At 36.2% G+C, this 16,195-nt stretch overlaps 2 protein-coding genes across 2 annotated transcripts; one reads left to right on the top strand and one right to left on the bottom strand.

The window, feature by feature from the left end:
- Positions 1-10,715: 10,715 nt before the first annotated feature.
- Positions 10,716-12,288, top strand: LOC131302382 (uncharacterized). Its single transcript, XM_058328959.1, has 2 exons — positions 10,716-10,979; positions 12,148-12,288. Exons 1-2 carry the CDS (start codon positions 10,725-10,727, stop codon positions 12,274-12,276), a joined length of 384 nt encoding a protein of 127 aa, XP_058184942.1. The 5' UTR covers positions 10,716-10,724; the 3' UTR covers positions 12,277-12,288.
- A 2,033-nt stretch (positions 12,289-14,321) lies between these two features.
- LOC131303152 (glycine-rich protein 23-like) lies at positions 14,322-15,636 on the bottom strand. Its single transcript, XM_058329944.1, has 6 exons — positions 15,405-15,636; positions 15,252-15,311; positions 15,009-15,134; positions 14,820-14,918; positions 14,502-14,602; positions 14,322-14,363 (listed from the first exon to the last, which is right to left on the bottom strand). The coding sequence occupies exons 1-6, from the start codon at positions 15,634-15,636 to the stop codon at positions 14,322-14,324; spliced, it is 660 nt and encodes a 219-aa protein (XP_058185927.1).
- Between the last annotated feature and the right edge of the window lie 559 nt (positions 15,637-16,195).

Here is a 16,195-nt window from a genome sequence, read left to right as displayed (position 1 = left end):
AAGATAGGAGGATGCACTATTGTTTAGAATATTAATTTTGGAGTTTGGAGAATATGGTAGGGTTGGCTATGATGGCTTTATTTGAACATTTCATTAGTGTTTTGTGCTATGCTTTAATTGCCTATTGAAAACTATGTTGGTGTGTAATGAAGAGGTTAATGAGATGAACCATTGAGATTTTGGAGTTTTAGAAGACATGATGACATTGGTTAGAATAATCCTTTTGTTTGAATTGCTCTATTGATGTCGGATTTTATGTACGGGTGGTCGACTTGGAACAAGATTAGATGCACTTGGATGTACTAATGTTGGACATAATGAGGCAGTAACTATTGAATGGTTGGCAAAATTTTGGAGTTTTTGGATATTCGAGATGTTCAATTTTATGGAGGCATGATTCTTTTTGGAGTTTCAAATAACTGCATACATTTCTTTGATCTTGATGTGAGTGATACAGAGTTGCTAAGAGATTATAACTCTTACATGAAAGTCGAGTTTGGAGTTTGTAGCTGATTGGCTCACTAAGTCAGTACATTTTATTGCTGTTAACATGATGTATAAGTTAGATCGTTGGTACAGTTGTATTTTAGGGAGATTGTTAGACTCCATGGTGCACCTGTATCAATGGTGTCAGATCGTGACCCCATTTGTATCTAAATTTTGGGTGCCTTAAAGATAGCGATGGATACTCGCTTATTTTTTTAAGTTTTGCTTAACGATGATCAAAGTGAGAGGGCTATAGAGACTTTGGAGGATTTACTGAGACCATGTACCTTAGAGTGAAAAGAAAATTGGGATGATCAATTTCCATTAATGGGATTTGCATACAATAACAGTTATCATTCGAGTTTAGGAGTTATTCTATATGAGGTTTTGTGTGGACGGAAGTGTATATCCCCTATGTGTTGGTATGAGATTGGAGAAATGTGACTTTTAGGACTTGACTTGGTGGAGGATGCCAAAAAAAAATAAATCACTATTCAGGAAAGGTCTGTAACTGCGCAGAGTAGATAGAAAAGTGATGCGGATAGTCGTAGGAGGGATTTGGAGTTTGCGATAGGCGACATGGTATTCTTAAGGTGTCCCCATGGGAAGGATTTATCCGGTGTTGAGTTTTCGCTATATTGGGTCATTTGAGGTTTTGGAAAGGATTGCTGAGATGGTTTATTGTTGGTTGCCTACTTTAGCTAAAGTTCATAATGTTTTTCATGTGTCGATATTGAGGAGATATGCGAGAAGTACCCACTTTTGTATGCATGAGGTTAGTATGCAATTTCGAGGAAGAAATTTATTTTTAAGGGGGGAAGAATGTTACGGCCTAGCATTTTTATTTATCTTATTACTTATTTTGGCTATTTATTAATTGGGTGTTATGGTCAAATCTCAATTAGTTATTTTGTGCGCGCTATAAATATTATTGGCATCATTGTAATTTTCGGAAATAGGAATTCATTTTGTTAAATAAATTTTATAAGTCTAAGATTACAATTCCGCACGTATTAGACTAGATTTTATAATTAAGTATCTAGTTTACATTAGTATTGCGTGTCCTTTATATACCAAGTAACCTATTATTAGCATTAAGGGAGAACGTGGCCTTGGAGGGAGTTAGACTTATATTAGAATTAGGGTTATTTATTTTGAGAGATGGAAGCCGCAGTCAGTAAGCATTTTGGCTGGTTGGAGGAAACCCCAAGTAAGTGATTCTTCTTTCAAATTTATTTCTCTTTCCCTTCTTTTTGATTTTCTCACGCTAGGACTGTAACTGTGAACGTGGGTATGGAGGCTAGACTTTGATTGGATGGTGTGGTCCACGAACTTCTTGTGTTGTGTGTTGAGGATTAAGTAACTGGGTATATTTGGTGTTGAGAGAGAGAGAGAGAAGCGGGGGGTGGGGGTGTTTGTACGGTTTGGGTGCTCGGTTTGGTGACGTGTGGCTGTGCATGTGAAGTAAAATGGTGATTAAATTAGGTGCACCTAGAATCTAGTTTTACCATATGCAAACATGGGGATCATGTGTACTGGACAAGAACATAATTTTGGCACTTGGAAGGATGCGTGGGTTATGTGTACGTGGAATGGATTATGAGCTTACTTGGACTTGGAGATTGAAGTTTGACTTTTGTACAGTTCCGGTGGCTTCGAGTGAGTTAGTTCTAAGATAAGTTACAAGTAATTTTATAGTAGTCCAAACTGCTACAGTTAGTGATAATATTGCTCTATGATTTTTGGTTCAGGTTAGGCTCATTTTGCGATGTTCTATTGCGTTACTTTTGAACCCAGGTGAGTGATTAAGCATGTTATGTACTTTTGAACTTCCCCGTGTCTCCTAAATTGTTGTTTTGAGAAATTTACTATTGAAATTGGAAACACATATTGTTTATATTTGATTATATTAAATTGGCATGCGGTATCGGTAAAATCATTTGTTGTTCGAATAATCTTTTAGTGAGAACTTTGTGGATATTGATGGGAATGTATTTTGAAAGTCTAGGGAAATTAATCTTCTGTGTGTGGGATACTCTGACCATTAGGGAAGAGACCGGATTAGGCCGGTGACCATAATTCTTAACGGTTGTTATTGACCGGATCGTTCTTTGGGAAAAATTCTACGGGCTGCCTATTCGTGGTGACTAAGATTCGATATTGGATCCAATTTTGAAATATTTATTCACTGGCATTTGATACTATTGATTTTGGTTGTGGTTCCCCATTGTTGTTGGAGATTGGATTGAGAACACCATTAAGACTTATCGGATGAATCGTTAATTGGATTAATGGATTATTTTGTTGTTCACCGCATATGCCAAATTTATGTTGACATGGTAAATTATTTTGATCCCTGTTTTGGAATTGTATTTAATAGACATGCTTTGCTACTCACTGAGCTCGTCAGCTGACGGATTTATTCCAACTTCTTTTTCAGGCAAGTTGGGGAATTAGGCAAGGACTCTGGCGTCATCTCGGGGATTTCGTTTGTTGACCTTCTTAGGATGTCTCATCTTAGCTTAGTGTTTTATTTCATCGCTTCCGCATTGAAACATTTTGTCAGACATCTGAATTCTTTTATTATTGGATATTATTTGGTTCATGGGACGCTTGTGCCCCATTCTTTTTGTGGAATTTATTGGTTGGGGATGTTCTGAATAAAAAAAAAAATGATTGACTGTTTGGTGGATCTTTACTTGGGAGTTTTTATAAAATTTCTTTTTAGGCTGCATGTTCTACGAGTTTTAATCTTGTGGTTATGGCCGGTCAGTTCTCATTTTGAGGTGTGACATGAGATCTTGTCAATTCTAACTCCAAATATAAAAAAAGAGATATCGTAACTCATTTCCCATTGTCGCCTTTTTCACAGTCGACTTCATAGATAACTTAATATTCTTTACCCCTTGAAAAATTGCACAAATAATAACCAAATGACATCATGCCACTTTAACTAAAAAATATGGTTATTTGTGAAGAGCTGAACTCTATTATAAACATATATGGTTATCAGAGCAAGTTAGGGAGGCCGCTGCGTGGACCAATTTAATAAAGTAGAACATATAAAGTTATATGTGGGTTTCTATGTTGTGAAATTCCAAAAAAAATAAAACACATAACATTATATGGGAGTCAACACATATAATTAATGACATTGAGAGAAAACAAACCATTTCATCGAAAGAAGTCAACAATTTTTTGAATGACAGAAATGATCATTGATTGTTCATCTTCATCTATATTTAAAATGAGAAAACTAAAATCGATCAAAAATGGGAGATAATAATACTACTATATACTGCCCGCCATTTTCTTTTCCCTTTTAAACATTTCCTTCATTAGAGCTTACCAACCAACCTATTTATATGCCCCGCTTTCAAACTAAACAAATTGTACCCGGACAATCAAGCAAATTACAAGCTTCAAAAAAAAAAAAAAAAATCAACCAAACCAAAAAAAAAAAAAAACTCTGGCTAGAGACAATATGTGCACAGATGGTGAGTGGGGCCCACTCCGAAATTCTACACAAATAATTAAAATCATTTATTAATTTGAAAAGTATTTTTTAATTTATCTTTTAAAAATCAACTCAATTGAACAACAATCAAAACTTGATCGAATTGTCTAATTGATGAGACTTATGGGTTGCTATTAAAATTGTTGGATTTTAATATTACGAAAAAATATTGTTTATGTTTCTGGTTTTTTGTTTCGATTTAATAAAATTGTTCATTTGGCCATAAATGATACTGTAGCAGAGATAGTGTTGCCATTTCAATCTGTTGCCCATTCTTATTTTCATGTGTTCATTGGAAAGTGGAAAAAAAAGGGGAAACCCTACAATACACACCTCTTAAAATAGTGTACCATATGCACCTATTTATGGTTCATTCATAACATTTTAGCATGTTTCGTAACTTTTGTTCTAGAATTCATAACTTTTAAGTAGTACGATTCGTAACATTTTCATTATGATTCATAACACTTTGGTGTATCTCGTAACCTTTATACGATCGATTCGTAACTTTTTAGCAATACGATTTGTAATATTTTCTTTATAATTCATAACATTTTGGGGATACATATGATACACATTCAAACAAAATGTGTGTATTGTAGTCTTAAAAAGAAAAAAAAAAAAAAAAAAAGAGAATCCGAAAGTGTACAGTACTTGTTATTATGATCTCACCCACCCTGTTCCTTTTTAAAAGGATAAGCACTTATAACTAGTATAGAAAATGGGAAATAGTAGTGAAAATTAATGTTTTGTGAGGTCCCATCAACACAATTCATATGGATAGGAATTTGGGGATGGTGCCTTATAGGTGTATGCGCAGCACCGTACTACACACCTACGAGTCATCGGATCGTGCATTCAACGGTTCGGATTTTATTTCAGCAATGAAAAACTCTTGATCGTTAGTTGCTTAGATAAGATCCGAGCTGTTGGATTCACGATTCGACAGCTTGAAAATGCGTAGCACGGTGCTGTGCATTTCATTGCACAACACCAACCCAAAGTCCTATGGATAGGTGTATTTATTGCACCCAAACCATTGCCCCTCGGGCAACTATTAGCGGAACTGATTCATTATTTTCAAAGAGTGTATTGATTCAATGTACCTTATGCAATTTTCACCAATCACAAGTCAAACCTATACAATCTTCACCAATCACAAGTCAAAGAGTATAAACGCATTTAAAAAAATGACAGGGGATATATATATATATATATATATATATATATATATATATATACACACACACACACACACACACACACACACCACGGATCAAGTGAGGGATCCCTCACTTTGTTAAAATGTGAGACTTTCATTTTCCGATCAAATTTTGAAAATCCGAACCGTTCAATGTGTGCAGAATGTGATTTTAAGGGTTCCCGCGAGAAATCAGCAAAAAAAATGACCGGGAAGGGCTTCATTCGAGCAGTTTTTTTGAACCGTTCAATGAAAACTGCTCGGATGAAGCCCTTCTTGGTTATTTTTTTTGCTGATTTCTCACAAAGACCCTTAAAATCATGTTCTGATCACTTTGAGCGGCTCCGATCATCGAAATTCAATCGGGAAGGGGAGTCCCGCATTTTAATAAAATGCAGAATCTCTCACCGGAACCTGACTTTATGTATATATATATATATATATATATATATATATATATATATAGAGAGAGAGAGAGAGAGAGAGAGAGAGAGAGAGAGAGAGAGAGAGAGAGAGAGAGAGAGAGAGAGAGAGAGAGAGAGAGAGAGCTAAATGTGGGTGAGAAAGAAAATAGTTTTGAATTCAAAATTGGAATCCATTTTAAGAATTAACATGTGAGGGAGAGAGAGACAACCCTAGATCACGACAATCATTTTTTACTGATAACTGTTAGGAAAGTAAGAAAAATTCAAAAATAAGGATTCAAAATAAGATTAAAAAATATCAATTTTAGTTTTTCTTTCATCCTTCTTCTAAACATTCATTTTTTTCAAATATATTTCTAATCTTACTACCCGTAAATCTTAGCCATAGAAAAAATATATACAAATTCGAGGGTCCAAAATATGGAGAATTTAAAAATTGCCACTCCATATTATATAGATATTAGACTATATGATCAATACGGCTCAAATGTATTTCTAAGTTCAAGAAGGTTAGTGATTTTTGCACTGCCTTTTCTATAACTTGGACTATTCTTTTTCTTGTTATTTGTGTGAGTTTACACTGTTACAGATAGGCGCGTAATATCATAGATATGAGTGTCTAAGTAGGGCAAATTAGCGCGTTAGAGGCATGTTTTGTCTCATTTTCCACTTGTTGCCGTGCTTTGTCTTGTTTTTGGGTTTTTGTTAAGTTTTGCAGGAATAAGGCAGATTTTACGCCAAGATTGGATTGCGAAGCCTTGAGGCCGGTTTGGACGTTATCGTAGGAAGTCGAGGCGGAAGCGTGAGGCATTGTGTGACGTCGTTGGAGCGTCAGGTGCCAAGAATGCATGCGATGCTTGAGTTTGGCCGCTAAGGGAGGCAGTATCGATACAGCTCTCAGCTGTATCGGAGAGCTGTATCGATACAGATCTAATTAGAGGCAGTGAAGAGAAACCTGTATTGATACAGCTCTTAGTTGTATCGATACCAGTGGCAACAGCCAAAAAAATTATAGTTTTTAACGTTTTTAATTCTAGATTTTGGGGATTTGGTATAAATACCTCTCTAAACTTCGTTTGTACGGTTCGATCTTTATTGTAGCAGCTTTTCTTATGGTGTTTTTCTTTAGAGCTCGTTTCTTTTGAAGTTTATAAAGTTTTGTTCAAGAACACACCTTCCGATAAATCGTATTAATTTACATTCTTAATTAAAATTGTTCGTTGATATTCGTTTAGTATAAATCTCTCGTTTGTTTTTTTTTTTTTCAAGCAATAGAGGCATGTTTCAATCTAAGGTTTCCTGCGTTTCTTTCTTAATAATGAGTGAGTAGTCGTATAAGTAGGGTCGTGGGGCGATTAGCACGCCGTGACCAGTTCGGATACTGCTCCTATTTTCAAACAATGAAAAAGACAATTTTAGATTGGTAAAATGCTTTTTGTAGACGAACTTGGGCATTGTGGGAGCCCATGGGAACAGGGGAATGGGAGTCCAAAACTCATTCTCCGTTGCATATGGGTCAACGACAACCATCAGAGTTCGCATCTTGCGAGGTATATTTTTCAGTCTAAAATCAAACGTTTTAAAGAACACTGATTAGTGCAGATGAGTTTGGGACGGTTGCGAGTGCTATGAACTCTACAACCGTGCCTTCCTTTTAATTATTTGAAAAAAAGACCGAACAATTTCTAGTTTTAGTTAATCTTAGCATCAATCTACAAGGGGTGGCTACCTAAGAACCAGTTTAATTTGCAGCAACTCGAGTTTTTGAGTCAGCACACATCACCGTCTTTGTGGTTTCGACTCCGGTCTTATCGGATATTGTGCTACGTCGGTCCCAACCCTACACTTGGGACAACCCGTTATTTTAGGTCTAGGATTCCGCTAAACAGTTACCTTAGTTGATTTTCTTCCAGTGGCGGCCGCAGAATTTTAACTCAGCTGGGACAAAAATGTATACAAAAAATTTTGAATACAAAACACTATATAAGATAATTATATTATTACTTTGCTTGAGACTTATCGAGCAAAAAATTTATTTTATTTTTTTGAGCTATGATCTAGTTACTCACAAATTTTCGAAAATTTTCATTTACCCACTTTGAATGATTGATTCAGTGCCAAAAATAAAAAAGAAGTATCAAATTATACGCAAAAATATACATAATTTTAGTCTAATTTTTAAGCTCAAGGAGTTCAAGCGAATCCTCTAAAACCCTAGTGGAGCCGCCCCATGTTTTCTAGGGGTGTACATGGTTCGGATTGATCCGGCTCTCCAGAAAACCAATAACCGGACCATTTCAAATGGTTCTAGAAAATTGGAAACCAGAACCTAACCAATATACGCATGAAACCTAACCAAAACCAAACTGCAAGACCGGTCTGGTTTTGGTTCGGTTCCAGTTCTATTCAATAAGCATCCAAATACTTATTCACAAAATATGAACTCATAAAATTAAAGAAATAGGAAGATAATCTGCTGGAATAGGAAAAAAAAGAAGAAAATGAAATTTCATTTCTAAATAAATTAAGCTTAGCAAGGAAAAGATTAACCTACCAAATTCAAATGCATATTTAACTACACACACATTTGTATATCTATACTTATCTTAGTTTTAAACGGTCTGGTTTGGTTTTAACCACGGTTCATTATTTGAGAACCAATAACCAAACCAAAATTAACGATTTTTATTTTTTTGAAACCATAACTTGACTGTAGAACCGCAGAACCGGACCAAATAGAACGGTTCGGTCCGGATCGATTTTACGGTTCGAACGGTTTTCTTGAACACACCTAATGTTTTCTTCTACGACATGTAAATAGAATATAACATACACCTCTAAGGAGGGTGGGAAAATTTGTTCACACTACAGAATGCAAAACATTCAAAATTGACGACTCACTAAAAAGGTCATAGGGCTAATGAATGAGAAACTACTTGATGGGCAAGACATCAATCTTGAAATATTTATAAGGTTTGTCTTACTATCATAATCGTACGTGTGAGAATAATACAAAATTTTGTCATAGTCAAGTTTCTTGGACGGCACTGAAACAAATGCGCACCACAGGTTCTCTGTACCGAAATTATAAATAGTGTAACCATGTACCAAGTATTTTTCAGCCACAAGATCGGATTTTCAAAGCACGATCCTGCGACTGAAAATCACTTAATACATGGAATACACGAAAATTTCAGTATAGATGATCTCGAGTAAAATAAATGGGACCCATGAGCGCGCGTGCAAAGAGCGGGGGGTGGGTGGGTGGGGTGGTGGTGGGGTGATCATGTCCAATTTTCATGATGCATTTGATTTCCTATTGCGAAGGCTGAGAAACGACAGATGGGTTTCCTAATGTCTTACGTAACAACTGACTTGACAAAAATTGAATAGTAATGTAGACCATTTTCTTATTTTTTATTGGATTTATTTAACCTTGTCTAAAATCAAATCATTCAAATGTTTTTAAGCTTGGGCTTGAGCTAAAAAAATAAATCAGATATAGATAACTCTGAAATCAAATTAATCAATTACGTACGTAATCCAGTTTAAGCTTTGGGCCTCAACTAAAATTTTCACCTTAATTTGATATTTTTTTGTTGTTTCAAGTATTATATATGCAATTGATATGTCCAAATGCATGCCATAATTAAGTAAAGCTTCCTTATCAACTATATATTTTGTTCTTTTTAAAACGGTGTCGCGTCCGCAGAAGCTGGTTTGGACATCCCGTTAATAGAAAAGAAAAAAGAAAATGATTTAACCTTGCCATGGACTTGTGTAAACTCAGAAGTAGGTGGAGGCAGGTGGAGAATTTGCATTTGTTCACAATATCAAGATAAGCTCAAAAGGTTATTCGTAACAATTTAAAAGATATAGTATAAAGGTGGTAGTTTTTCTTTAATCAACTGTCTGTTCCTAAGTGCAGGGACGGAATCAGGATTTTGCAAATGCGGAAGCCGAACTATGAAGAACAAGATTTTAAAATTTCAAGGTTCGGAAATCTAATACTCCCTCCGTCCCTTTTTAAGTGTTCTGCTTCGTAACTCCAACTTATTAAAAAGACATCATCATTACACCTTTCACATCAACTTTTTCCTCCACTTTCCTTCCTTACCCATCATCATTACACTTTTACTCAATAACTTTTCAAAATAAAATCTACTTTTAGGGACAAAATAGACAATACACCAACTTTTACCCCCCTAACTTTACAAAATGTGCACTTATTAAGGGACAGCCCAAAATGGAATACTGGACACAAAAAAAGGGACGGAGGGAGTAGTTTGTTTGGTTGAGGTTTTAAGGGAGATTTTCCGGGTAGTAAGTGGAGAGAGATAAAATGAGGAATGAGATTAAAAATTGAAGAAAAAATTTATGGGAGATCGTGACGCAGAGAGAGAAATTGAGTTTTGTGACCTAAAATGAGCACATTTTTAGAGAATTTGTCTAAAATACAATATCTAGATGTTCTTGAAAAAAAAAATTAATATTAATTTAAAAAAAAAATTGAAACAATGCCGGAACCATGGCCCCCATACACCCCAAGCTAGCCCCGTCTCTGCGTAAGTGATTTGCCATTGTTTCTTTCTTTTGTGTTCTTTACGCTTGCAAATAAACAACAGAACTTGACTCCATGATTAGGGTAAGAAAATCAAACTTATCATGAGAAGTAGTAGTATTTTTTTAATTGAATCAATCCACTCTTTTTTGTCAATTGGCATCGTAATTTTTTATTATCATAAGAAGTATACCAAAAAATAAAATGAAAAGAACAAGGCATGTAAAAACCCAATATTTTTAATAAATAATAATTATTAACAAAACAAAAATATTATTTTTTCGTTAGTTTATCTAATGCGAAAAACTATTTATGTCGTCACACCAAATTTTATTCCGTAATCATTTGTATGTGGACGGGCCTGGCGAGTGATTTCCCTAGTGTGTGCATGTGTTGCACCGGACCAAACCCAAACCATCTTCATCCTTCATTTTTCGGCAGAGAGGAAGGAGACAAATCCCTTCTTTTCCTCCTAAATTCCCTCACCATTAAACAACTCATGTTTGTTCATGAGTTAATACCTTCCATACAAAAATGCAAAACCCTTTTAATATCCCTTCACCCTTTTTACTTCTTTTGTTCCCAGCACACACACTCGGCAGAGAGAGAGATCAGCCGCCAGTACCTCTCGCCACCACCACCGAGGTCACCAGCTGCCGGACACCGCCATCACGGAAACCCCAGCTGCCGTCCATCGTCACCACAACCGTAGCACCGTCACCACCGAGCTCCACCGCCGCTCCGAGCTGCCACCGAAATCCCTCCATAAATCGTTTCGCCGAACGAGAGGTAGTTTGAAACTCACCTCCTTAAGTATATATCACGTTTATATGTTGGTTTTAAAGTTCGGTGTGTTTGTATTCGAACCCGACGTTTTAAATCGATTTTGGCCGAAGCCCACTGTTTTTCCCCGAAAAATGATGGACACTGGAAATTTGAAATCTTGTTTAGCTACGGTTTAGCCTCCATGTTTGAATAACTTATAAATAACCCCTAGCGAATAAGAAAAATATATTACAAGCCCGTAAGTTAAATGGTTTCGTTTTGATGTTAGTTTACTAGCATGATTAATTTATTCGCATGATTCTATGTCATGATAAATTTTATCACATGAGTGGTTTATCGTATGATTTGTTATTATCGTAAAATTAATTATGGTTAGCCTGTTAGCATGTTTCGTAAAAATGTTGGACTGCGTGATATGTTGTTGTACTGATAGTTTGGACAAATAGGTTCCTGGGGTTGGTTGCGACGTGCAGATCTAACATATTAGACGTGATAATAGGATAAATGGAAAAATAAAATGGGTGAGATGATGGTGAGACGTGCTTGACGCCCCATAGCCAGGTTGAGTCTAGGCTCTGGAGTCGAGTCCCGGTAGACACCTAGATGGGTGGTCACGATGATGGATTTGGATTTGATTACCAAGGTTACAGAACCCTGAGTATGGCTTGGCTATGATTAACTTTTGAGAAATGGGATTGAAGCGCACGGAGTGGTGTAGAGCAAGGGGTGTAATTTACCGTGTTTGTTCTCTTTGTGTTAGAGCAAGGGGTATATATTCTCTTAAGTAGATAACATGGGGCCTTCCATCGGGGCACAAGGAGGGAGTTGACTCATGGCATGGCCATAGCTTAGTGGTTAAAGGTTGGAGCAGATCTGTGAATAAGATCTGAGATTTCACATAGGTTGAAGAATAGAAATAGAAATAATTGCTTCTCCTCTTCTTATGTTATTTCATTGCATTTCAAATTATATATTTTGTTGCTTGAAAGTTATGGGTTTCGGATGGGTTTTGGCTACTGAGCGTCATCGCTCACTGATAAGTGCCAATATATATATATATATATATATATATATATATATATATATATATATATATTGGCCCTCCAAACTACATTTGTTATTCATTTATTTTTGTTAATTGATATTTATTTTGTTCTTTTGTTGTTTATAGGTTGTTCGAGCTCGTTGTTCAAGATTTTGGATTAAAGCAAAAGATACAAGAAACTTGGGGTCTAAATACAAAGTGTATAAAGATGGATTATTAGTTTATTATTTCATGAACTCCAAGGTCTATGTGTGATTAAACTTTTCAATCCCTATAAAAACAAATTACCTTACTAACTTCGGCAGCCTTTAAAGAAGCCTTTAAAAAAAGGAAAAATAGACGGACGAATGACGGGATTTTTCCACGGATGAAATTGAAGAACGACAGTCACTTTTGTTCCAAGAGTTTTTCTTTTGAGTTTCTTTTCCTTTCAAGTTTCGAAGCTTAGTTCAATTACTCACATTCTGGTAATTAGTTTTAATTTATATTTTTAATAAAAGTTATTCGCTGGTATTTGATTAGTTGATATTTTTCTATTTATTTTTCATCTCACACAATAGAAGCACGTTTCAAGTTAGGATTTCTTTTATTTTAGGGTAAAATACCGAGACACCCCTCGAACTATTCCCGTTTGTCTCGCTCGCCCCCTAATAGAATTTTGCCTACGGACAGCCCCCTGAGAAAAGTTTTTTTGTCCCATAGACCCCTTCCGTCAGGTTTCCGTCCAAAATTGTTAGAAATTTGCCCTAGTTTTTTTGAAAATGTGAGAAAATGTCCCAATTTTGCTCCTCCCATACCTATTCCTATTATTTCTATTTCCTAAACATGAACCCTAATTTCCCCCCATTTCTATTTCATTTTCCCCCCCAAAACGTGAACCCTATTTCTTCCCCAACCCTATTTCTATTTGTCCTTATATTCCACCTCCCACCACCACCCACCCACCTAGCTCAACACCCCACCACACCCACCACCCACCCAGCGCCAACACCACAACACCACCATTGCACTCCTCTAGCACGTCCCCTCCCTCATCTCCCTCTCACTCTCTCTTCCTTAATGTCTGCATCAAGTTCGAGCACCCCCCCTAACTCATGAAGCAAACTAGAACACAATGTTCTATGTGGTTGTGGAGTTAGGGCTCCACTAAGAACAGCCCTAACTGAACCAAATGTGGGTAGGAGATTCCTAGGATGTGTGAACTACAAGAAGGTATTTAAATTCGGTCTCATCTCCCTCTAATTTTGTTTCCCATTTGATTCGTAGCCAATAGATTTAGATTTAAATTTGAATTTTTCCTAATAAATTTAGATTTAAATTTTTGATTTTGAGTTTTTAGGGTGACTGACTATATGTTCCTCCCTATTTCTACTTTCTCATTCTCATAACCCTTAACCTGTAAATGTTAATTTATTAAGGGATATAAATACTTGTGTTTGGTTTTTAGACTTGTATTTTACTTAATTTTTATGATATGATAATTTTCGTCATAATTTTTTTGACTCGTATTTAATTTATTGGATAAAAATGTGATTTTTTGGTTTTTAGGATGATGAAGCTTGTAAGTTCTTTGACTGGGTTGACCCGCCCACATGTGAGAGAGGGAAGGATTTTAGGAACTGGATGGTGAAAAAGAACGATAATTTGCAAAAGGAAAATGTTGATTTGAGGGCCAAAATTGCAGAGCTGAAAGAGAGGGAGGAATGGTTTCTAATGAAGATGAATTGCATGAACAAAAATATGAAGGAGATGGAGGATGGTTTTGCACTGAAAATGGAACAATACAAGATCAAGGAAGATTGGAATGAATTGGAGATGGAGTATTTGAGGGTGGAGATGGAGATGGAGGATTTGAGGGTGAAGATGGAAGAAGTGGAAGCAAACATGTGTAGTTGAGGGTGAAGGTGGAAGAGGTGGAAGCAAATAATGTGGGCTTGAGGAAGAGGTTGAAGGAGGAGGTTGAGTATGGTAAAAAACTGATGAATGTGTTGATTGCAATGGTAGTACTTTTTGTTGGCATAGGGATTGTTGTTTGTTTGGGGGGTAAAGGAATGTTGAAGAACAAGATGTTAGCATTACCTTAACTTGTAGTTTATTAAGTATTTGGTTTTAGAAAATGTTGCATCTTTTTGGAAAATGTACCTAAGTATGATACTTGTAACTCCTCTTAGTAATGGTACTTGAAATGGTAATATGGTAGTAATGGTTATTTTATTTTGTAATGGGTAGTAATTTGCATTGAGTCGGTAGATTTGAAAAAAAAAAAGGCAATCTAAACCTGGGAAAAATGAAGACAAAGATTAGGCCAAAAACTGGGCAAAAAAATTGGCCAAAGCAATAACCTGGATACAGAAAACAATCCCAAATAATAAACAATAAGCCATTACATGGGATTACATTAACTAAACCATAATAAAGTTATTACATTTGGAGACCATAAACTGTCCAGTAGTTCAAATTCTCCTACTTAAATTACAAACCCAAATGACTTGTCTTGCACCTTCCGAAAGGTCCCTTCCAAATTCATAATAAAGTCGTAAGTCATACATGTCCACAAATTCATAACGTAATTTAGTAATGACTGCATATTGTCCACATCCCAAAAAACAAAAACAGTGGACAAAACACAGTCATTTCAAAGGCATTTGTGCCTTCATCTATACACCATTTGCCAATTGCTCACATCCAAAAAACAAAACAGTGGACAACCATATGCCTGCACAAAACCTATGGTAGTAAATACATCTATTGAGTTAATCCCTTAGTGGGTCCCATGGTGACTTTAGATGAGACAACACCATCTCCAATTTTGGCAATTTTCCAGTCATTTCCACCACCTGCTGCACTCTTCCATGTAATCAATTTCCCATGCTTAAACATGGTTTTTGTTCCACTACCTGCCATAATTATAGTGACTAATTATTCACTTTAGAAATTAAAGTTCTGAGTAATCCAACTAATCCAAATGTAACTGACAATGTATATACCTTTTGATACAGTACTTGCATCACCTATCGGTCCACTAGTTGCAGCACCTATTGAACCACCAGTTGCACCACCTATTGAACCACCACTTGGACCACCTTTTGAACCTCCAATTGTTCTATTAGTTTCTACAGAATATTTCAATTCCCAACATCAGTTCAAACTTCTACATTCACAAGTGTTACAACATACTTAAGTTAAACATAAAAGGGTAAAATATATATATAGCAATGTATAATTCATACCTCCTCTTGCAATTCCCCTTCCAACTCTTGCAAATCCTCTCCCATCACTTGTTGCACCACCTGTTACAAAATATTTCACCACAGACCTGGTATCACTACACAATACTTTGTAAAGAAAAAACAAAAAAACATGTTGTATCAGTGAAATTTTACCTCCTCTTCCAAAACCTGATCTTCCACCTCTAGCCATTCCCCTACCTCTTGCCATCCCTCTACCACCACCTAGCAGTCCACTCGCTCTTGCCATCCCTCTACCACCACCTAGTAGTCCACTCCATCTTGTCATTCGTCTACCAGCATCCATCACTCCCCTCCCTCTCGTCATCCCTCTACCAGCATCTAGCACTCCCCTCCCTCTTGTCATCCCTCTATCACCACCTGTCATTTCCAAACCTCTAGCCACTACTCCTCCATCAGTTGAAACTTAGAGTCCTCTATCAACAGTAGTTGTACCAATGCCAGTTCCAGAAGCTCTTGATCTTATCACAACTCCTAATGCCTATAAATAAATAACAAAACACAACAAAACAAGTCCAACAAAAAAAAGAAGGTTTGTAAATATGCAATTGTACAATGACATAACAACTTATGTGAATAAGTAAACATATGTGCATAACTAAACAATTACCTGTGAGGAATTGGCCTCCACAACATCTGCAGTTGTAGAAGATTGACCAACCTCAGTATTGCATGTCCTAGCATTGTGTCCAGGTTGGTTACATTTCCTGCACTTGGCCACATTCACCCTGATTCTATCAATTGTTGCAGTTAACTCATCTTCACATTTCCTTCTTGATTTTTTAGGTCTGCCAGTCCTCCTCCTATATGGTGGAGGCATTATGTCATCATATTCTATTTGGATCCACATGGATTTATCTGGGATTAGGTTTATCAGATATGCATAACTCTACCTAAAAGTTTCAGTCAAGAAGTAATGCGAAATG

This window comes from Rhododendron vialii, chromosome 10a (genome assembly GCF_030253575.1).
Source record: "Rhododendron vialii isolate Sample 1 chromosome 10a, ASM3025357v1".
NCBI classification, from domain to species: domain Eukaryota; kingdom Viridiplantae; phylum Streptophyta; class Magnoliopsida; order Ericales; family Ericaceae; genus Rhododendron; species Rhododendron vialii.
The sequence above is the reverse complement of the archived record's forward strand: the minus strand, read 5'-3'. Positions and strand labels throughout refer to the sequence as shown.